Source organism: Amphibalanus amphitrite, unplaced genomic scaffold, assembly GCF_019059575.1.
Source record: "Amphibalanus amphitrite isolate SeventyFive unplaced genomic scaffold, NRLGWU_Aamphi_draft 001682F_arrow, whole genome shotgun sequence".
Lineage (NCBI taxonomy): Eukaryota > Metazoa > Arthropoda > Thecostraca > Balanomorpha > Balanidae > Amphibalanus > Amphibalanus amphitrite.
The window spans coordinates 97918-119797 of record NW_024883175.1 but is presented as its reverse complement, the minus strand read 5'-3'; the positions used below and the strand labels follow the sequence as shown (position 1 = coordinate 119797).

General features: G+C 51.5%; 1 protein-coding gene across 1 annotated transcript; it reads left to right on the top strand.

Annotated features, from left to right (window-relative positions):
• Positions 1 to 5700: 5700 nt before the first annotated feature.
• LOC122374617 (thyrostimulin beta-5 subunit-like) lies at positions 5701 to 21235 on the top strand. Its single transcript, XM_043353454.1, has 2 exons — positions 5701 to 5901; positions 20806 to 21235. The coding sequence occupies exons 1-2, from the start codon at positions 5704 to 5706 to the stop codon at positions 21046 to 21048; spliced, it is 441 nt and encodes a 146-aa protein (XP_043209389.1). The 5' UTR covers positions 5701 to 5703; the 3' UTR covers positions 21049 to 21235.
• Positions 21236 to 21880: the final 645 nt, after the last annotated feature.

Below are 21880 nucleotides of genomic sequence, written 5' to 3'. Positions count from 1 at the left end.
TGCTGCTGCCGCCCAGTCCGGTGCCGCTGGACCGGCTGCAGCGGCTGGCCGGCCGGCTGAGCGGCGCCGAGCTGCTGCAGCCCGACTCGGGCCGGCTGCTGCGCGTGGCCCAGTACGCCGACTCCGGGCCGCTGGTGACCACCGTCGGCCACTGCCGGGCCGGCCGCCTGAGCCCGCTGCCGCTGCCGGCGCCACCTCCGGCCGGCTGGAGGGACCTCCGAGTCGTCAACAAAACCTACAGAGTCGCCAGGGTGGACTGGCTGTACCCGAGCCCACCCTCTGCATTCAGCATGACGGGACTGGCGGAAGACATCGTACACCTGCTGCAAGACGCCATGGGGTTTCAACTGAATGCATCAATTATCATTCAATCTAATCATATGAACCAATTTCGCGACGTTTTGCAAAACAACCGGGTAGATTTTGTGGCCGATTTCTTCAGCTGGACGCCGGACCGAGATCCGCTCATGCACTTCCCGATTGGTGTCGTAGACTACGGGAAGCTGATGTTTCTCCGCAGCCCGCAGCCGAAGTCGTCGCCGTCGTTCGGCAGTAGTTTGGAGAGTGTCCGGCTGCGCGCGCTGGCCGTCGGCCTGCTGCTTCTGGCCGCCGCCGGCGGGTACCTGGCGCTGCGGCCCAGCGGCGCCGCCGTCTCGCGCCTCTCCACAGTCTGCCTGCTGGCGCTCGGCTCCTTCTGCGCGCAGGGTGAGCCGCTGCGGCCCGGCCGGCTCTCGCAGCGCGTGGCCGCCGCCGCGGTGCTCGGCCTCGGCATGCTGTCGTTCCAGTTCTACACGGCCGACCTGCTGTCGCAGGTGACCATGGAGCGGGCGCGCCTGCCGTTCGCGCAGCCGGACGACGTCACCCGGCTGGAGGACTGGCGCTGGGCCGTGCACTATCTATCGCTGTCCTACCTAGCGCTTCGTGACCACCCGAGGCCAGGGATGAACTTCACACATGCTATTGATCGGGCGTATCTCAAAGGTGGCATGAACCAATGGATAGACCAGGCCCAGTCGGGAAAGTTTGCCTTCTTCAGTGCGGCGTCGGACGTTCTGTCTGCGTGTTCTTTGGATCGTTGTCCGCGAGTGTGCGGCCACCCTCAGGCACTGACGAAGGACTCTGGAGCTCTGCCGTTCCGGCGCGGTCTGGCCGAGTGGCGCGCCTTCGACGCCGCCCTGCTGCGACTCATGGAGACGGGTGTGCTGGACCGGCTGAGGCGGCGCCGACTGCCCGAGCGGCTGCTGCGCGGTCTGCAGCGCTGTGACCTGGAGGCGCGGCCGCGCTCCCACTGGTCGCCGCTCGGCCTCTCCGAATGCTGGCCCGTGCTGGGGGTGCTGCTCGCCGGCACCGGCGCCGCGCTGCTGCTGCTCCTGCTAGAGATACTGGTGCACCGGCTAACCCCACAGCTGGCTGGCAATGTCTGCACCAAATTCCGTCATAGTGTAGAGATAACCACCCTTACTCTTAGCACAAACAAGTAGTCATTGGATAATACATATACAAAAACGTTGTCTCTTAGGTGCCATTTGTCTGAGCGGGCTAGAGGGAGCGCCGGGGTAGCTGCAGGTGGCAGTTGTGGAGTTGGGCTGTAGGTGGCGGCTGTCGGACCATACTGCAGGGGCACCTCGGTCGGACCGATACTGCAAGGGGCAATTGTCGGACTGACTGCGGGCTACAGTTGTAGAGCCGGACAGCGGAGGGCAGTTGTCAGACTGGACTGGTGGAGGCAGTTGTCGGACCGGACTGCAGGGGGCGCTGGAACAGCTGCAGAGGGCAGCGCAAGCGCTAATGTGACGGCCAGTTCCCCTGTAAAGCAGCTCAGAAACTGGTCGTTTAGAGCTCTACAGAGTTGAATATCTCCTATCTCTTACTTCTCTATAATGGTGCGACGCTACCCATATAAATGACGTTAACCCGCGCACCGACGGGGGGGGGGGGGCGGATATCCGCCCCCCCCCCCTGAGGTTTTTCGCGAATAGCGGGAAAACTGCGGCGCGTAGCGCCGCGAAATTTGGTATGACTATAACCTCATCAATTTTACACATGGTGTGCAAGTTTGAACTTCCTACCTTTTAAGGTCAGGTCACCAGGTCACTTTGAATGACCCAACCTCAAGTCACTTTTTTGCAACTTTGTCACCGTGCCACAGGTACAGTAGATGTCGGAGGCCTTTGAAAGTCGTAGGATATTATTAGGTCATTAGTAGCTACAATTTGTATATCTCGGAATTTTGATATCGGTGACCTAAGGTCAGGTCAATTTCGCGACCTCCCCATTATAAGTCAATGGGGGAAAAATCAACTCCCTGTTTTTACCACTAAAACGGGTCGGAATGGCCCCATATACTTTACATGACTTCATATACGATCAACCTTCACTACCTTGAGGTCTGTTTTGCTGTTGGGCAGCTGTGAGGTCATGTGACGTCATCAAAGGTCACCAAAGGTTTTTGGCCAATAACTCCGTACAGGAACAAGATACAGACGCGTGGGTGGTCTCATTGTGTTCAGCTCGTCAAGACGCATCGAATGATATAAATGATGACCTCGAGGTCACGTGACCTGAGGTCAACCTTACCTTTGACCTTGACCTTTCGAGGTCAACATATATATCATTCGATGCGGATTGACGAGAGGATCACGATGATGCCCTTAGTTTGTTCCTATCTTGACTAATTCGAAAGTTATTCGAGAAAAACTCTCTCCATATCTAGCGCCGCCATTTTGACTTTTTCGACCCCTGTGACGTCATCTTTGACCTGACCTGAAAATGACCTTAGTAAAAATTGTAGATCTTGGCCGTGCGTATCCGATGCTGTTTACCGCTTGTCGCTATCTTGCTTCGTTCTCGAGATCTCAGGGGGGCGGTCATCCGCCCCCCCCCGTCGGTGCGAAGTTGGCGCAGACCCCCGTCGGTGCGCGGGTTAATCATCGCCGTACCTATCGGCTTTTCACATACGCTTCGACAGAGTGGAAACTGGTGGAGCCCATCCACCCCCTCGCCGTCTAACCCTCAATTGAGCTAGATCGTCGCCGAAAACGGAGCGGGTCGCTGTTGCGGGATACAGCCACTGGTACCCGATTTTAATGTCATAGGTCAACCGGTGTCCGGTGATCTCAAAGGTCAGGTCAAGTGCCTCAAGGTAGGGATTTTATGATTTAGTTTTCGGTCAATAACGTCGCCAAAAATGGACGCAAAGCAGCGACTTCGACACTATCATGTGTATGATGCCTAGGCACGTCGAAAAATGTGGGTACACCTGCTAGGGAAAAGTCAACAAAGGGCATTTATTGACCTCAGGTCAAGGTCAGGCCAAAGCCACTCAAATCACGAGGGCAGTCGGAGGTCGCATCGCATATCATTCGATACTGCACATAGTCCATTGGTGTCTTTTCCTTTGTTATGTTGACCAGGAATTATTGACGAGAACCGATGATGACCTCAGTGATGTCATATATGACGTCATGCAAGGTCAACAGTGCAAAAGTCTACCTTTGCCCAGATGCGCGCGGGGAGGGAGCATTTTTGGCAACACTCGCCAGGTCGTGTAAAGAAACCCACGGACTAAAAGGCATCGGTTTCACATCGTTTGTACGATCGATGACCCCAGATCACATAAGGTCAGGTCATCAGGTCAGCCTTCAGGTCATGGAATTACGACGTTACCTGGTTGAGGTGGTCTTGGATTATTTCCGGCGCCAAGACATCAGTTTTCGTATTTTCTCATTTAAGTATAACGTTGCTTGCTGAGGTTACATCACCGACTTGACCCCAGATGACCTACATGAAAAAGTTTAGATATGCAAGTTGTGAGGCCTTGGGAGGTCACTAAGTCCGATAGGTTTCATTTCCCTGGGGAAGATTCCCTTACAGCTGAGGTCTTTCTGAAATTAGGGTTTCGTTTCATAAAGCGACTCCGTAACTTACAGCGGTTTTTGGTCTTGTATTGCAAGCGCATGTGAAGCGATGATGATAGTTTAAATCGTTGAATTTATTTATCTTGCAAGCAAGAACATAAGGGAGAAGGGGAAATAAATTTATCGCTTCACATGCGCATGCAATACAAGCCCAAAAACCGGCGTAAGTTACGGACTCGCTTTATGAAACGAGGCCTAGCCCTCGCCCTGGCAGGGGGGGGGGGTCGATGCGACCCCCCCCCCAAGGTTTTTCGAAGATAGCGTAAAAACGGCGGCGCGCAGCGCCCCAAATTTGGCACAGCCTATGGGGCAACCTTTTTACATATGACCTGAAAATTTCAGGTCCGAGTGACCTTGGGTCAGGTCACCAGGTCAGAAAAACCGGTACAAGGTCATGGTCAAATTTCAATTTTCTTTTTGCACCTGTCCAACTCACATTTTTTGACTGATTTCCTTCAAACTTTCAGGATGTGCTAAGTTCACCGAGTTGTATAACATATAGTCCGGCTTTTTTGAGGTCACTGACCTGAGGTCAGTTAGAGGTCATTACGTCGTAATGTTAAGCCTATGGCAAAATACTAAATTCGGAAAATACTGGAGATATCCGCTTCGTTCTATCACTTTTGTGCTTTGAAACCACGGTACTTAACAGCAGGTCACTTGGTGCTTCTTTGTTTGGTGTACTTATCCATGGGTCAGGTCAAATGAGGTCAACTGAGGTCAAATGACGTTTTTGCCAATAACTTGGCACATAATGACACTAGAGCTTAAAAAGTGGTATCATTGTGTTTCTGGTGATCAGCCGAATTGAATGATATGCGATATGATGCAATTTGGTTAACTTGAACTTAATTTATTAATTTAAGTTTACTTAAAATTTAAGAAAAACTTTAAGTACACTTAAGCAAGCTAAAAAGTATATCATTCGACGCGCCTTGACGTGCTGAGTTCACTGGTGCTTTTCTTTTTGCTCTATCTTAATTAGATCAAAAGTTATAAGCGAAAAACTTTTGACATGCTTTTAGCGAAATTTTTACATTTATACCCCCCAAAATCCCCCTAAATATTGACCTAGAGCAACCAAATTTGCACAGGGGCGAGAACTCCAGAGGGCCCACCTACCTACCAAATTTGGTGTTTCTAGGTGCCATAGGAGCCAATCGCGAGGGGGGGGGGGTCGCATCGACCCCCCCCCCCCTGCCAGGCCGTGTTATGAAAAATGCCCTGCCAGGGCGAGGGCTAGGACGTTTTATGGCCCTGCAAATGTTCCATTATGACCTCATGTGTCAATGGCCTGACCTCACTTGAAAAATCGGTTAGTGTTACAAGATATGGTTTGTATCAAAGCTCAATTGAACCGACCTAAACCGGCTAAAATCATCTCTCCAATAAAATTGAGTTTTTCCCTTTAATTCGACCCGACTGATCTATAAAAGACATTTTCATGCAAGTGAAAGGTAATTCAGGTATTATATTAAAAATTGAAGAAAAAAGTTAAATATTAATAATTATGGTTTGTCCTAACTGACAAAACGACCAGTGAAATTAATTAACTTATCGTGTGCAATCTGTATCTTGCATACAAATTTGCCTCATTGGCCTATTCCTCCTCCGCAAAATGTATCGGTGGCTAAAACCCAACAGCCCCTAGGAGGCAGCCAACTGTCCTCCGATTGGCTCGCTGGCATATGACGTCCATTCGCTGGGCGGGGCTTGCCGTTGGGAGCTAGACGTAACCACGGTCCGGGAGGTGTCGGGTACGACCTTCTCCTTCCCTGCGCGCACCATGGCTGGAGGAGGTCTGCTGCAGCTGCTGCTGCCGCTGCTGCTGCTGCACCTGCTGGCGGCTGGAGTCGGTCCAGCAGCCGGCTGTGAGCCGCGGCTGGACCGACCAATGCACGTGCTGCGTCGCGACCCGGCCGGTCTGGCCTGCTGGGGCACCGTGAGAGCGGTCACCTGCTGGGGGCACTGTCAGTCACACGAGGTGAGAGAGAGAGAGAGAGAGAGAGAGAGAGAGAGAGAGAGAGAGAGAGAGAGAGAGAGAGAGAGAGAGAGAGAGAGAGAGAGAGAGAGAGAGAGAGCGAGAGAGAGAGAGAGAGAGAGAGAGAGAGAGAGAGAGAGAGAGAGAGAGAGAGAGAGAGAGAGAGAGAGAGAGAGAGAGAGAGAGAGAGAGAGAGAGAGAGAGAGAGAGAGAGATGTGAGAAAGGTGGGCCATGGGAGAGGGCAGTGCAGCGTAGGTGTTGAGTTACCTATGTGGAAAAGGTCAAAGGGCTTTGGTTGCAAGTAATAAGAGAAATGGAGCTCTGAAATTCGCGAAAAGTACGTACATGAGCAGTATAACCGCCCCAATTTCAAAAACCTTCTATGGGACCCAAGGCAAGCATGTGATATAATGGCATATAATTAAGCATGTGCGAGCAGTGTGCAACCAATATATTATAAATTCTAGTCCTAAAAGTAAAGACGTAACGTCCATCTGTATGTAGTTATAACTTTGTCACTGCTCCTTGCATTTCATTAATTTCTGTTCGTGTCACATTCTTATTTTTCATATCGATGACAGGTCTCTTGCGATATTTTCTGCAGGTCTGATGCAGAGTAGGAATATTTGTTTCAGACTGTACCAGAGATATGTTTGAAGTGGTTACAAACTACTGAATAACCACTAAGTTCTTTTGGGTTGTTTTCGCAGGCAAATGCACCAAACTCGAAGCAGTGTGCATTAAAAACTTTCAAGAGCAATTTACCTTCGATCGTTGTTCTGAATATGTAACTACGGCCACATCGGTGTTATGTGTATGAACTGTTTCCCTCGCTAGTTTCCAACTCTTTAGATGAAAAACAATGGAAGATTTTAAAAGTCAAAAGCATTGTTTTTTTTTTGTCGTGTAACAGATATATCTGTAGCCTATTGAGAGCCTATGACAGCCTATGAACAGATAACAGCCTATTGATATTAATGGATCAAAACTTTTGAGATTGAATCCGAAACATTGATAATCTCGTTGCTTTGTCTGTTTCGAGCGCCGTATTTACCTTGTCGCCATACAGGCTGGAAGCTGCCTGAAAGTGGTTGCATCAATCGAACGCTTATCTGTCAGGTTTTTGCCTCCCTGCATTTATTGAAGTGTTTCTCGATTGTTTGTGCCGGACGCCGGTGCTTGCCTTCAGGACATTGTGGGCTGAGTCCCGTCCGTCTACAAGTACGTACATACTCTATGATTAGACGTTCACCATAGAGAAACATGTATGAAAGTAAAACCGTTAGCAGAACGCATTTATGGTGATATTACGCACGCGCAGCCACTACAAATATGACTGATTCTGCGGCAAAATCGATCATGTATGTACTAAGGTCATAGGCGTAAATGCGGTACAAATATAACCGCCTTCCACCTTAGTACAATACACTTCTGATGGTGGAATAAACACTTCCAAATGCACCCACTCGCTAACACATGCGTACATAGGGGCTATTTACAGAACACTTCCCTTCTGATGCAGCCTAGATACCAGTCCTTACTCCTAGACCACCCACCACTATAGTGCCATCGTAATGGCAAATTCGCATTCTTGGATACATTCTGAAATATGCATTTTGATTTCTGGAATTGTTTTTCTCGCAGATTTTACTTCCATGAAAACTGACTATAATAAACGCAAATTCTTGCATATTGACGAAATAGCCGACTTTTTCATCTCATATTTATTGCACCTTCCAGTTGTGAAGCTGTCATTGTGCAGGCGATTAAAGTTGTAAACGACATTCTGATTATATCTAACAAGTAGTAGGACCTTGTTTATATTTTCTTCTACATTTGGGGATGTTGCTACTACAATTATCACAGCAAGTATAAAATATTTCAAAACCACCACTATATTTACCTGTTATTCTTACTATAAGCATAACTGTGTTGAATTTCCTCTTTCAAAATAAACGTTATTCCGCGGACTTCATGCAAGACCGTATGCTTTGATGGATCCAGTCAGAACCATAAAATCAAATCCCCTGTCATCCCCACTGAGCTCCCTTGATTGTCCGCCACTTCCGCATCATGCCCGAGCCACGCGCATGCCTAGCTCTCCTGGTAGTGATTGAGATTCAACCGGCCATATCAGTAGGCTGTCAGGATAAGATCGCGTGATCACTGGTGACTTATTTCACATAGGCAGCGGCTATACGCGAAGCGTGGCGGACTGTGCATTGTCTATTTTCCACGATATGAAATACTCAAAGAAGAAAATGGTCTTCCAAAGGTCTTGCCACGGTAGCCAGATCGACTGAAACATGGGTCGTGTCCCGTAAGCTTAAAATATTGAAAATGAAAACGTGAGATCGCAGGGGAATGATGACTGCACAGTGCACAATATTATAACAATGCACAATGTTATAAGTTATAACAATACACAAAGTTATAACAATACCTTCCTCGTTGTTAGAGGCTACTGACGCACTAATGAATAGTGTAATGAATGAATGAATGAATGAATGAATGAATGAATGAATGATATTTTCCATGCCTCTATTCATGTTTGCAGCATATGTCACGCACATGCTGAGTAATAACCATAGGCATCTTTGTTTTTTCCATGACATCGTTACCTATACCTAAGCCATCCATAGTCGAAAGAAAATGGAGTGATATCATTCTAAAAAAAATGACATCACGAGGCTCGACCAATGACGTAAACAAAATAATGATGCGTGAGGTGACGACTGACGAGGTCATTGCGCTTCTTTTTGTGCTGATGACGCGGCTCCCAGTTCCTCGTCTAACCTTGTTCCAGCTGTTCAGTTCCATATCCCGAGGCATCCCGTTCCGTATAACCGAACCGAGCAGTGCTGGGCGCCTGTGGCGGTCACTGGCAACTGTCACCGGCTGCCTGCCATAATGGTAACTGGACACTGGCTGCGAAGAAAGAAGGAATGTGTTTGTCACAGGAGATCCGGCTGTACTGTTCCGCCTGCATTGACCAGATTTTATGCATTTGTTTTTGTTATGCATTTGTTTATCCATGCGTATACATAAGTTAACTTTAGTTAACTTCAGATCATCTGCATCAATTCTCATTCAGTTATATTTTGAATTTCATTCAAACATAGGGGAAGTTGGGGGAACGCCGAATACTTTTTTTCTGACGCCCGTAGCACGCAAGGTAGACAACATAAGCTATTCTTGTTGGCGTCATTCGAGAGGCCAGTCTTTTGCCTTTCAAACATACCAGGCGCATTTGATGAATTCGCATACCGTTAAGCGCACAAACTAAAAATATCAAAGAAGTGACTTTTTCGGCGTTGCCCCGGACTGCGGGGAAAGCCGAAAATGGGAGAAATGATCTACGGGGAATGCCGACATTGATGTTTTGCCACTTTATCTCAAACTTTATCCAGAATTTATCAAAGCTGACACGCGTTTTAAGAGCTTAAGGACGCTTGGTGCACACTGAAAGTTATAATTGTGTGATATAATAAGAAAATGCCAGGTAAATAATTCCTTATAGGTAACAGGCCGTTGTGTCGGTTGAAAGTGTAATTTGTGTGACTAAAAATTCGCGTTGCTATTCTACAGCAGTAAAGTCCACGTAGCGTGCTTTAACGTGCGTAATTGCACGTTTTCGGCATTACCCCAGCCAGCCATACTTTCATTTGCAGGCCCATAACTTTTCAACGTGCCGTAACGTATAAATTTCAAATAGGCAGCACACTTTGCAAAGACATGCTGAAGATTACTTGACCGAATTGGCCAGACAAACGGTATCATAATGAGTAAGAAATGCAGCTTCAAAGGCGCATGTAGTACAAGGAACGCGTACCTTGAAAACGCTCTTGGCGCCCTCACAGCCGAAGTATTCCGAATGACGACTCGTAACAAACATGCGATAATTGTAGTCACTTAAGCTTCAGAGCATCACTGACAGGTGGCATCCATGTCTTACGGTTTTCGAAATATCTCGAATTTCGGCTTTGCCCCAACTCCGGCATTGCCCCAACTTCCCCTATGGTGACCATAGCAATCAGTGGCTATTGCATGCGAGCTGACATTTAACAGCGTAACCAGAGAGTAGCAGTCTCCACAGCTAATGCAAACTAAACTTCACATACTCAAACACAAAATGCCGTTCCCCTGACAACGAACCAAAAGTCTTCCTGACCCGCCCGCCTTGGCTGCGGTCAGCAGGTCAGAGGTCGGGGGGACGTCGGCGGTCAGTTAGTTGGCCGACCCTTCCTAGCTGTCGCAATTGTCACAGGGCCACTTCATTCAGTGTGAACCGGGCAGATAGCTCGTTCAATCATCTCTGTACTGTTCCCCGTACCTCGCCCAGCGGAGAGACGTGTTCCCAGAAGAAATAGCCGTTCTGGTGACACGGGGTTATCATGGACAGCAGCTTACACGCTACGGCAGATATCTGCAATGTCACTGTTGGCGACGCTTTCGTTCGAATCTCCTTTCATGGTGTGGACTGTATTTAATCGCGCATCGCACAGCATTTGGTTGTTTGGTGACCGAGATCCAGGAGGAAAATGGTTTAATTGGAAAATTGGGAAAATAATTGTTATAACCTATCACGTTAGCCTAGTTAAGATACAACTAAATATTGGATACAGGATAGAGCGCCGGATGCCGACGACTAAGGAACCTCCTTCTTAGGAAGTATATTTGGACCTAATAAAAGAGCGCCGGATACCGACGGCAAAGGAACCCCCTTCTTAGGGCGTATGTTAGGGCCTAAATAAGAGAGCGCCGGATACCGACGACAAAGGAACCCCCTTCTCTGGGCGTATGTTAGGGCCTAAAATATGAGAGCGCCGGATACCGACGACAAAGGAACCCCCTTCTTAGAGAGTTTTAGGAATGTTTTAGGATGAAAAATGGATAGTCAGTAGACCTGGTCACCGGAACCGATACGCCTGCCGCATCTCCGTCGAATATCTCATCTGTGTGTAGACCGCGCACTGTTTCACTTCTCACTCGGGCTTCTCACACACTTTGTCTTCTAGTTCACTATATTTGGCGGACAAGGCAGCGAAACGTACCGGGAAGAGAGCTAGGGGCAGCGCAGTGTCCCCGTCGAAGTCGAAAGGTGAAGTGAGGACCGGGGGTGTTTACAACTAGCTTATATACAGCGACAGGGGGTGAAAACAAGACGCGTTGAGGACGGTCAGAGCACACAGAAAAGGCTAAAAATGGCCCGGGCGTCCAGCGCTCCACCCGGAAGACACACACGCTGGGCGCGCACGTGCGTGCCCCACACAATGGCCCGGACCTGGGCCGGTCCTACGCAAACAGGGAGCCGCCCTGCCGCGCCGGCCGGCCAGCCGGGTCAGAGGGGACGCCAGCGTCCCGCGACCGCGGACGGCGCTCGGCTCGGCGGCGCGGCGGCGGTTCGGCTCAGCAGCGCTGGGTCTCTCGCCCGTACCGCCTTGCATAGGTGCAATTTGTCGGCAACATCACTCCCCCCTGTGTTCGGCTTCACTGCGAACGTCGAACGCATACATTTGACCGACAAATTGAACAGCGCAAGCGAACAGTCAAGAAAGGTGATAACCGAAACGGGCGCGGGTAACGATCATTTCGAAGCTCCATACAAGCAAAACACGCACAGCATACCAGAAAGGTGCAAAGCGAGATAAAGCGGCCCCTAACACTCGCGCGCGGATACGGGATCCTTTCATATCCCGCTCCTCCGCTCACTGCTGCGCCGTCCCCACGTTCATTTGCACTCCTCTTCCAGGAAGCAGATCTTCGTCGCCGGTCGTTTGTACAGTCTTCCACTAGCGGTGCGGAGTTCTGCTGATCGGACCCTTCCATCAGCTGCAGGGAAGACTCGATTGACACGAGCCAGTGGCCAGGAGCCTCTGGACAGGGTCGGCTCAGCCATCAGAACCAGGTCTCCGACCTGTAGGCTTCGCTGATCCTGCCGCCATTTGCTTCGGGACATGAGGGTCGGCATGTACTCCTTCGTCCATCTTTTCCAGACATGCTCGGCCATGAGCTGCACGTGCTTCCATCGCCGCCGACTACACATGTCCCTTTCTCCCACTAGTCCCGGGGCGAGGTGCCTTGAGACGCCGCCCAGCAGAAAGTGGTTTGGTGTCAGGGCTTCTGGGTCTGCCGGCTCCGAGCTGACGTGCGTGAGGGGTCGGCTGTTGATCATGTGCTCCACCTCAGCAAATACTGTCACGAGCACTTCGTCTGTGAGAGTTTGGCGACCGACCACGACTTTGAGTGAGCTCTTGACCGATCTGACCATTCTCTCCCAGACGCCGCCCATGTGACTTGCAGCTGGAGGGTTGAACCGCCACTCAACTTCATACGTGCTGAGCTTCTCCGAGAGTGCCTTCTCCATAGCTCGAAGCTCTGACTTCATCTCCCGACAGCTTCCAACGAAGTTAGTGCCGTTGTCGGAGAAGATGACGGACGGCCTTCCTCTTCTTGCAAAGAGGCGTCGCAACGCCATGACGCAGCTGTCGGTGTCCAGACTGTGCACCACCTCCAGATGGACAGCTCTTGTCGTCATGCACGTGGCTAGCAGCCCGTACCGCTTTTCAGTCTTTCTGAAGCGCCTGACATACAGCGGCCCAAAGATGTCAATCCCCGTGCTGTTGAAGGGTCTTGAGATGTCAAATCTTTCTTTGGGCAGGCTGGCCATTTGTGGCGGCTTCGGCTGAGCTCGGAGCTGACGACAGGTGGGGCACTTGCGCAACAGCTGCTTCACAGCGGCTCGTCCCTTCACCACCCAGTACTTCTGCCGTACTTCGTTCAGCGTCTGCTCCACACCGGCGTGGCCGCACCTGACGTGTTCCTGCATGATCACGAGACGCGTGACTTCCGCACTCCGAGGTAGAATGATTGGGTGACGGGCGTCTTCTGCCACCGGCGCGTTTCCCAGCCTTCCACCTGCTCTCAGGAGGCCCAGCTCATCGCAGTACGGTGTCAGTGGCAGCAGGTCGCTTTTGGCCGGCAGGGCCTGTTGCAGACGCAGGCTGCGCGACTCTTCCGGATAGCTTGTCTCCTGCACTTGCCTTAAGGTCTCGACTTCAGCCTCCCTCAGCTCCTGAAGCGTCAAGGGCCCAACACGGCGGGTGCGGTCCCCCGGCGTGTGCACTGCTGCATTGTGAGCGAAGCGTCTCACCCGAGCCGCTACACGACGGTACTTCAGCCAGGAGGAGAACCTGCTCGGGTCCGGTTCTAGTTGTCGCTGACTTCTCGCTGCGCAGGCCAGTACGGTCGGCTTCACTTCTTCTGTCCCGTCGGTCAGCGGTAGAGACGTCTTTTCTGCTGGCCAGTATTTCTCGTCTTCGCAAAGAAAGGCTGGGCCGCTCAACCAGCGACTGTGAGTCGTGAGCTCGGAGGCGGCCAGCCCCCTTGAGCAGTCGTCCGCCGGGTTCAGTTTTCCTGGCACGTGTCGCCATGCACAGCCGGCAGTCAGCTCGTTGACCTCAGCCACTCGGTTCGCCACGAATGTGTGAAACCTTCGTGACTCGTTCGACAGGTACTGCAGTACCACGTTACTGTCCGTCCAGTAGACAGTTACGTCTGGCTTCACTGTGAGTTCTTTCACTGTTGCATCGGCGAGTCGTGCCCCGAGCACCGCTGCCTGCAGCTCCAGCCGCACGATTGACAGCTTCTTCAGCGGGGCTACCCGGTTTTTGGCGATGAGGAACCGGCACTGGTGAGTGTTGTCGTGACTAGTTGTCCTCATGTAAATCACGGCGCCAAACGCGACCTCGGAAGCATCACAGAACACATGCAGTTCTCGCGACTTGATGCTGTGTCCTGGCGCTGCACACCGTGGGATACTGATGGATGAAAGCCTGACTGACTCTCGGAGCCAATTCTGCCACTTTGTGAGTTCTGGTTCCGGCAGTGGTTCGTCCCAGGATAACTGTCGGCACCACAATTGCTGCATCAAGATCCGTGCTTGCACAGTGAACGGTGCGGCGATCCCCAGCGGGTCAAACACTGCGGCAGCTCGGCTCAAGACCCCACGTTTTGTCAGCGGCTCGCTTGCTTCGCGGAGACGAAACCCAAGCGTGTCTTCCTTCTCATTCCAGACGACGCCGAGGGCCTTCTCAGCCGCCGCAGCTGCTGTGCTCAGGCAGAGGCCTGTGTCTGGACCAGCCGCCTCACTGGACGGCGTTCCATTCAAAACATCTTCCTTGTTGCTCCTCCACTTGGTCAGCTGAAAACCTCCTTCCGCGAGAGCTCTTGTGGCTTCTTGCTTCAGTCGTCGCGCACTGTCTTCGCTTGCATCGGATAGCAGGAAATCGTCCATGTAGAAGCAGCTTTGTATGTGCTCGGATGTTTTCCCTGTTATTCCCGCTTGCGCTCTCCAGTGATCTTGCAGCGTCTTTCTGAGGACAAAGTTGGCCGTGGCTGGTGATGACCGTGCACCGAAGATCAGTACCTGCATTTGGTAGACGTCCGGAGGCCGGTTACTATCCAGATCTCGCCACAGGAAGCTGATGGAAGGCTGATCCCTTTCGACGATTTTGATCTGGTGATACATTTGTTTGATGTCAGCGGCGATTGCGACGGGACCTTCACGGAAACGGAGGAGGACACCCGGTAGGTTTTGTAGCAAATCTGGCCCCGTGAGCAGCTTTTCGTTCAGGGAGGCTTCTTGGTAGACGGCTGCAGCATCAAAAACAACTCGAACCTTGTCTGGCTTGTTGGGGTTCGTGACAGCATGATGGGGCAAGAACCATCGGCGATCGTTTGGCGCCGCCGCTTCCTCCGGGGAGAGCTTTCTGGCATGTCCCTCCGCGACGTAGGAGTCGATGATGTCCTGGTACTTCCCTGCGATCTCTGGAAGCTTCTCGAGCTTTCTCTCCGTTGCCTGTAGTCGCTGAATAGCCTGTCGCTTGTTGTTGGGGAATGTAGGACTTGTCTCCTTCCACAGCAGGCCGGTCTCGTATCGCTCTCCACTTTTGGTCGTGTTTCTTTCCAGCATCTGGAGTGCTTTCTTATCCTCCTCCGATCGTGACGTCGTTTCACTGTACTTTGTTCCAAATGCTTCTGTAGACCACCATTCGTTGACGGCAGCGCACAGCTCCACTTCGCTCTCACTCGATTGGCGTCTCAGAAACATGACCTGGCGCATGCTGCTGGGCACGATGTCAGACACGCAGCCCGTCAGGGTCCATCCTAGGTCTGTCTTCACAGCGGCCGGCTGATTGGGACGCCCGACACGCACCTCCTTCTGCAGCACTGCTTCAAGGACGTTTGCACCGATCAACAGCTTCACCTGCCCGCCATTATATTGCGGGAACTCCAGATCACGAAGGTGTTCAAACCTCTGAAGCTGACTCTTCGTCATTGAAGTCGCAGTCACATTCAACGCTGGCACAGACCACACTTCAGGAACGTTGATGCACTTCTTTGCCCCTGTGCCAAGGGGGCTGATCTTCAGTTTCACTCTCTCGGACGAACGCTGAGTGCCACTGGTCTCCACGTTTTGTATGCAGAGCGGGTGTCGTTCCCCGGCAACGCCCAGCTCCTCCAGAACATCCTCACGACACAGTGATGTCTGAGCTCCAGCATCCAGGAGTGCCAGAACGTCTGTCGAACCACGGGGCCCGTGAACACGCACAGCAACAATCTGTAGCAGTGTGTCTGTGTCCGTTTTTACCGAGGCCGCTACAAACGGCTGGTTCCCGGAACTACCTTCGGCTGAAGATTCAGGCGCTCCCGTGGTTGTCCCTGCTGACGACTGATCCCTCCTCGAGTTGCTCTGATCGGTTCCTGACCGACTTGATCCTCGGTGGAGAAGCGGATGGTGCGTGAGCTTGCATCCCTTCACATTGCACCGCCGAGACACTTTACAGCTTCTGCTCCAGTGGCCCTTCTTGAGGCATGAAAAGCAAAGACCTTCTTCATAGGCAACAGCGCTTCTTGCGTCTGGGGTCTTGGCCTTGAATTCTGAGCAGTCGCTCAGCCTGTGGTTACTGCTGCACACCACGCACACCGGCAGAGAGCGGGCCTCTGGTTCGGTTTCACCATTAGCTCCTGTCGCCAGCGCTGTTCGCCGAACAGGGCCGTCCCTTGAAGCAACTGTTGCACGTTTCCGTTCCGATGTTGAAGTCCCGGACTGGACAGCAGAGAAGCTCAGGATGCTGACTTGGACTTGGAGCCACTCGGTGAACGTCTCCAGAGTCGGTCTCGTCGGTCGCAGCCGGAACACTTCACGGCCCCACTCTCGGGCTAGCTCGCTCGGCAGCTTTTCGACCACTCTTCTCAAGTTTTCACTGCTTGACAGGTCACTCGCATAGCCGAGATTTCGCAGGACGGTGACTGTGTTATGGACGACCGCATAAAACTTCTCCATCGCTGGGAGGTCCATTAGTGACGGTGGCGAGGTCATGAACACATTTCGCAGGTGGGCCTGGATGATGTCTTCCTCTCGTCCGAACCTGTCTTGCAAAGTTTTCAAGGCCTCGTGATACAAGTCACCGTTGAATAACATGCCGTCAATGGCCTGGGCCGCGGGCCCTTCCACCGCGTTTTGAAGGTGAGCCATGCGCTCAGCATCCGACAGGGACGGCTGATCATGCACCAAGGCTTTGAAAAGACCAATCCAGCGCGGCCACTCACGTGCATTTCCACGGAACGTTGGCAGAGTCAGTCGCGGTATGCTCTTTACGAACGCTGATGGTCCTGCCAGGTCATTCCGTCGGGGTGAGGCTGGCGGTGGGATCCAGCTGGCACGAGCCAATCCGTCATTCTTGTGCACCCCATTCTCGCCTTGAGGAACACCGACAGCTCTGGGTGATGACGAGATGCAGCGGGGAACTTCGCCACCATTGGGTGCCGGCCGCTGCTCACCTGACGTATGACGGACGCCTCTTGTTACATCACAGTGGTTAGGCTCCACCTCCACTGGGATCTCGTCATCAAAGTCGTTTCTCCGCTCCCATTCAAGTTCATTTTCTGCAGCCCTCAGAAGTCTTGCCCTCTGTTGCGCTCGTTCCACCTCCTCTTCTAACTCCTTTTCCTCCATCATCCTCTTCTCTTCTTCCATCCTTTCTTCTTCTCTTCTCCTCTGAGCTGTTCTTTCTTCCTCCTGTTTTCTCAGCTGCCTTTCTCTGTCTTGCCTGGCTTTCAAATGCTTCAGCTCCAGGCTTTTCATCTCTGCCGTTATTACAGCTTCCCTGGACGCCGCTCTGGAAACTCCTGAAACACGGGATCCATTCACTCTACTCCCCCCGTGATGCAACTTTGATGGTGGTGGTCTGTCATCTGCTTGCGACGCCGCGCAGCAGCTCACTGGTCGGTGCGTAGTCGCCTCTTCAATTCTTTTCACCGTCTCGGCGTGCCGTGCCGTCAGTCGGGTGGCGTACTCTTCCGCTTCTTCCAGTTCGCAGACCTCCTGCACCTTCTCAACATAGGCGTCATTCGCCTCCATGAAACCATCCAGTGTCGCATTCAGGGTTTCGAGCCGCTTCTTAAGTTCTTCCTCGCTAGCTCGGCGCGCGATCTGAGCCTCCGCCGTGTTACAGGCACGAGTAAACGCGGCGGCCTTGCGCCCGCGCTGAAGTTTCAGGTGCTTCAACACGCATGCAGTGTCTCCAGCTTCCTCGCCGGCAGTGTCCTGACTCACCGTCGCCGTCTCTGTGTTCTCCGCCTGAGTCGAATCTTCCATCATCGGAATTTTCTTCTCGATCCGACTGGCACACACGAGGCACAGCTTGTAACCTACAATCAATCACTAAGTCGGCGACGGGCAGCCACAACGGACTTCAGTTCTCACTTCATGCCAGGACCATCCGGCCCGGAGGACCAGAAAATGTTGGCGACGCTTTCGTTCGAATCTCCTTTCATGGTGTGGACTGTATTTAATCGCGCATCGCACAGCATTTGGTTGTTTGGTGACCGAGATCCAGGAGGAAAATGGTTTAATTGGAAAATTGGGAAAATAATTGTTATAACCTATCACGTTAGCCTAGTTAAGATACAACTAAATATTGGATACAGGATAGAGCGCCGGATGCCGACGACTAGAGGTCTGCACCGGCCGGCTGCAGCCGCGGCTGGCTGCAGCCCCACGGCTGTGGGCCGGGGCGGCTGCAAGTATCTCCAAGAACACGGCTACGGCTGTGGCCACGGCTGTGAGATTTCAAGCTCAATCTTAAGTACTCAAATATCAAATTTTAAATCCTTAATCTTACATTCTGATAACCAGTCTAGCCTGTAAAAATCATGCAAAGGATGCCCAGCAACATTGAAAGTGGTGAAGCCTTTGAACACCTGTAATGGTTTTACCATTTGCTATAGGGGAGTTTGCACTCTGGTACAGAATACTAATTATAGGTACCAATTGTTCTTCATCATCAAGAGCTTGACAGCTTCAGAAAATGCAACATGTTGCATTGTCACATCCCTCTCAAATCAATCTCACCTGGTCATTAGGAGAGCACCTTACAGCTATTGAAGACGAGCGTTCAATAATTCTTTCAGGTAATAGAAAAAGAAATCACGCCTAGGAAAAGGCAGGTAAAGGCTTAAGAAAATACTATCTAAAATAACTCTTAGATGTATTTCTGGATTTTCGGCAAGTCCAATTACATAATATAAAACTGGCGCTATATGTTCTAACTGGTGTGTGAGTGACCGCTAACAGAAAATGCTGATCAACGAAGCCAATGGAATTATATTATAAGTGAGCATGAACCTTACTTACGGTTAATTCACATGATGGTGAAAACCCTGAACACGTAATTCACATGCCGGTGAAAACCCTGAACACAATATTTCTTACGCGAGCTGTTGACTTTACTAATAAAATGACGTCTTCTTCTGAAAATGTAAAAATTTGATACCCAATCTTTGTTTGAGAGCAAATTATGAATTGTATAGCATCATTATTTATTAATTATAAATTTTATGGCTGTTTGTAGTGAAACAAAACAATTTATTGTCACTTCTTTGCTATTGACGTCATTAAAAACTCAAGTAAAACTTTTGAATGAAAGAGGCAATTGTGGCTCGCACGTCCTTGGGGATTTGAGCGAAGATCATTATTTGGAAAAATCAAAATAGATGAATGTTTTTCTTTCTTGGATGCTCACTAGTGTTTTGATGCCTTGCATATCAAATTAGTTTGAGACTTGCTCAGAAGGCTGCTTCAAGCCTGGCATATCATTCCCCAGAAAATATGCAAGGTAAGAAAGAAGCAAGAGTTTTGACTAGACAATCACTGTTTGACAGTCCATCAACTTCAGTTTCATTTTCCATACCTAACATTGATAATGAAAAGCATCAGGGTCTGTTGTTCTGTCCCACAACCATGCTTCAGGATTTGGCATTAGATGTCTACACTGCTAGTGCTTCTATTCTGGTTCATTGTTTATGTTTTCTGTTGATGTAGGTACCTACCTACCCATCTTTCTTAACCCCTTGCAAGGGCTTGTGTAGGCATGCGTTGCGCATCAGGCTTCAGGCCTTCGGCCTAAAGCCAGGTACACAACCACTTAACCTATGATGCTTCATGAGCTTGAGAATCTATAGCCCATTGCAATGTGCTTTTGGCTATATGTTTCAACTAAAAACAACTTATTATATACTATTTGGCTGCATTTCATTGAAAGTATCCACGGCCGGCTGACGGCTGGCTGCCCACAGTTTGCCATGGCTGTGGGCGGCTGTGGCTGTGGAGCCACGGCTGCGGGGCGGCTAGGCTGTGGAAAATTGCAGCCGTGCAGAACTCTACCGACGACTAAGGAACCTCCTTCTTAGGAAGTATATTTGGACCTAATAAAAGAGCGCCGGATACCGACGGCAAAGGAACCCCCTTCTTAGGGCGTATGTTAGGGCCTAAATAAGAGAGCGCCGGATACCGACGACAAAGGAACCCCCTTCTCTGGGCGTATGTTAGGGCCTAAAATATGAGAGCGCCGGATACCGACGACAAAGGAACCCCCTTCTTAGAGAGTTTTAGGAATGTTTTAGGATGAAAAATGGATAGTCAGTAGACCTGGTCACCGGAACCGATACGCCTGCCGCATCTCCGTCGAATATCTCATCTGTGTGTAGACCGCGCACTGTTTCACTTCTCACTCGGGCTTCTCACACACTTTGTCTTCTAGTTCACTATATTTGGCGGACAAGGCAGCGAAACGTACCGGGAAGAGAGCTAGGGGCAGCGCAGTGTCCCCGTCGAAGTCGAAAGGTGAAGTGAGGACCGGGGGTGTTTACAACTAGCTTATATACAGCGACAGGGGGTGAAAACAAGACGCGTTGAGGACGGTCAGAGCACACAGAAAAGGCTAAAAATGGCCCGGGCGTCCAGCGCTCCACCCGGAAGACACACACGCTGGGCGCGCACGTGCGTGCCCCACACAATGGCCCGGACCTGGGCCGGTCCTACGCAAACAGGGAGCCGCCCTGCCGCGCCGGCCGGCCAGCCGGGTCAGAGGGGACGCCAGCGTCCCGCGACCGCGGACGGCGCTCGGCTCGGCGGCGCGGCGGCGGTTCGGCTCAGCAGCGCTGGGTCTCTCGCCCGTACCGCCTTGCATAGGTGCAATTTGTCGGCAACAGTCACATTCGTGGCCGCAAGTAACTATAATTGCCTTCGGCAGTTTTTCATCACCTCAAGTTTGTACAGTCGCTGCTGAAGGTTCTCTTCCTGCCTGCCGTGCCACAGAACAGTACCACGAATATCCCGTCTCTGTGACTTAAGGTGCCCGGCCGGTGGTTCCCGGTCCCGCTGTACCACTATTGTACCATACCGCTGTACATACCAGTAACATATCATACCGTACCATCTGTGACCCGCCCGTCCCTCCCGCAGCTGCGGTGGTTCCCAAGCCGCCGTACCAGCACTGACCAGTGCCGTAGCCCGCGTAAGGTATTTTCGTACCCATGTGACCCACCCATCTCTCCCGCAGGTACCCGACTGGCGGTTCCCGTACCGTCGCTCCTACCACCCAGTCTGCATGCACGGCACAGTGCAGCTGCGGACGGTCACCCTGCCTCACTGTCAGCCGGGTGCCGCCGCCGGCACCGACCGGCACACCTTCCTGGACGCTGTGTCGTGCGGCTGTGCGCCCTGCCGCGGCGCCGTCGCCAGCTGCGAGGGCGTCCGCTACCGGGGCACCCGGCGCCGCTCGGCGCCCCAGCCGGCGCCCTGAGACGCCCCGGGCGCCGTCTGAGCGCCCGCGGGCGCCCGCGAGGGATACTCTGCCGGCGGCGGCTGCTGGCTGCGTTTCCGATGCGTTTCCAAGGCCAGTGGTTGGCGGTGGAGAATCAGTGATCTGTGTTGGAAATCAGGAAAGACGTTGTTTCGGATGGGCTTAGGCGATACGGACTCTAACCCGCGCACCGACGGGGGGGGGGGGGGCGGATATCCGCCCCCCCCTGAGGTTTTTCGCGAATAGCGGGAAAACCGCAGCGCGTAGCGCCGCGAAATTTGGTATGACTATTCCCTTATCAATTTTACACATGGTGTGCAAGTTTGAACCTCCTACCTTTCAAGGTCAGGTCACCAGGTCACTTTGAATGACCCAACCTCAAGTCACTTTTTTGCAGCTTTGTCACCGTGCCAGAGCTACAGTAGATGTCGGAGGCCTTTGAAAGTCGCAGGATGTTATTAGGTCATTAGTAGCTACAATTTGTATATCTCGGAATTTTGATATCGGTGACCTAAGGTCAGGTCAATTTCGCGACCTCCCCATTATAAGTCAATGGGGGAAAAATCAACTCCCTGTTTTTACCACTAAAACGGGTCGGAATGGCCCCATATACCATACATGACTTCATATACGATCAACCTTCACTACCTTGAGGTCTGTTTTGCTGTTGGGCAGCTGTGAGGTCATGTGACGTCATCAAAGGTCACCAAAGGTTTTTGGCCAATAACTCCATACAGGAACAAGATACAGACGCGTGGATGGTCTCATTGTGTTCAGCTCGTCAAGACGCATCGAATGATATACATGATGACCTCGAGGTCACGTGACCTGA

Excerpts from the sequence above, each read along its gene's own strand:
- LOC122374617 (XM_043353454.1), top strand. The coding sequence starts at position 5,704 with ATGGCTGGAGGAGGTCTGCTGCAGCTGCTGCTGCCGCTGCTGCTGCTG. Across the intron at positions 5,902-20,805 it reads GGCACTGTCAGTCACACGAG|GTACCCGACTGGCGGTTCCC; the intron begins GTGAGAGAGAGA and ends TCTCTCCCGCAG.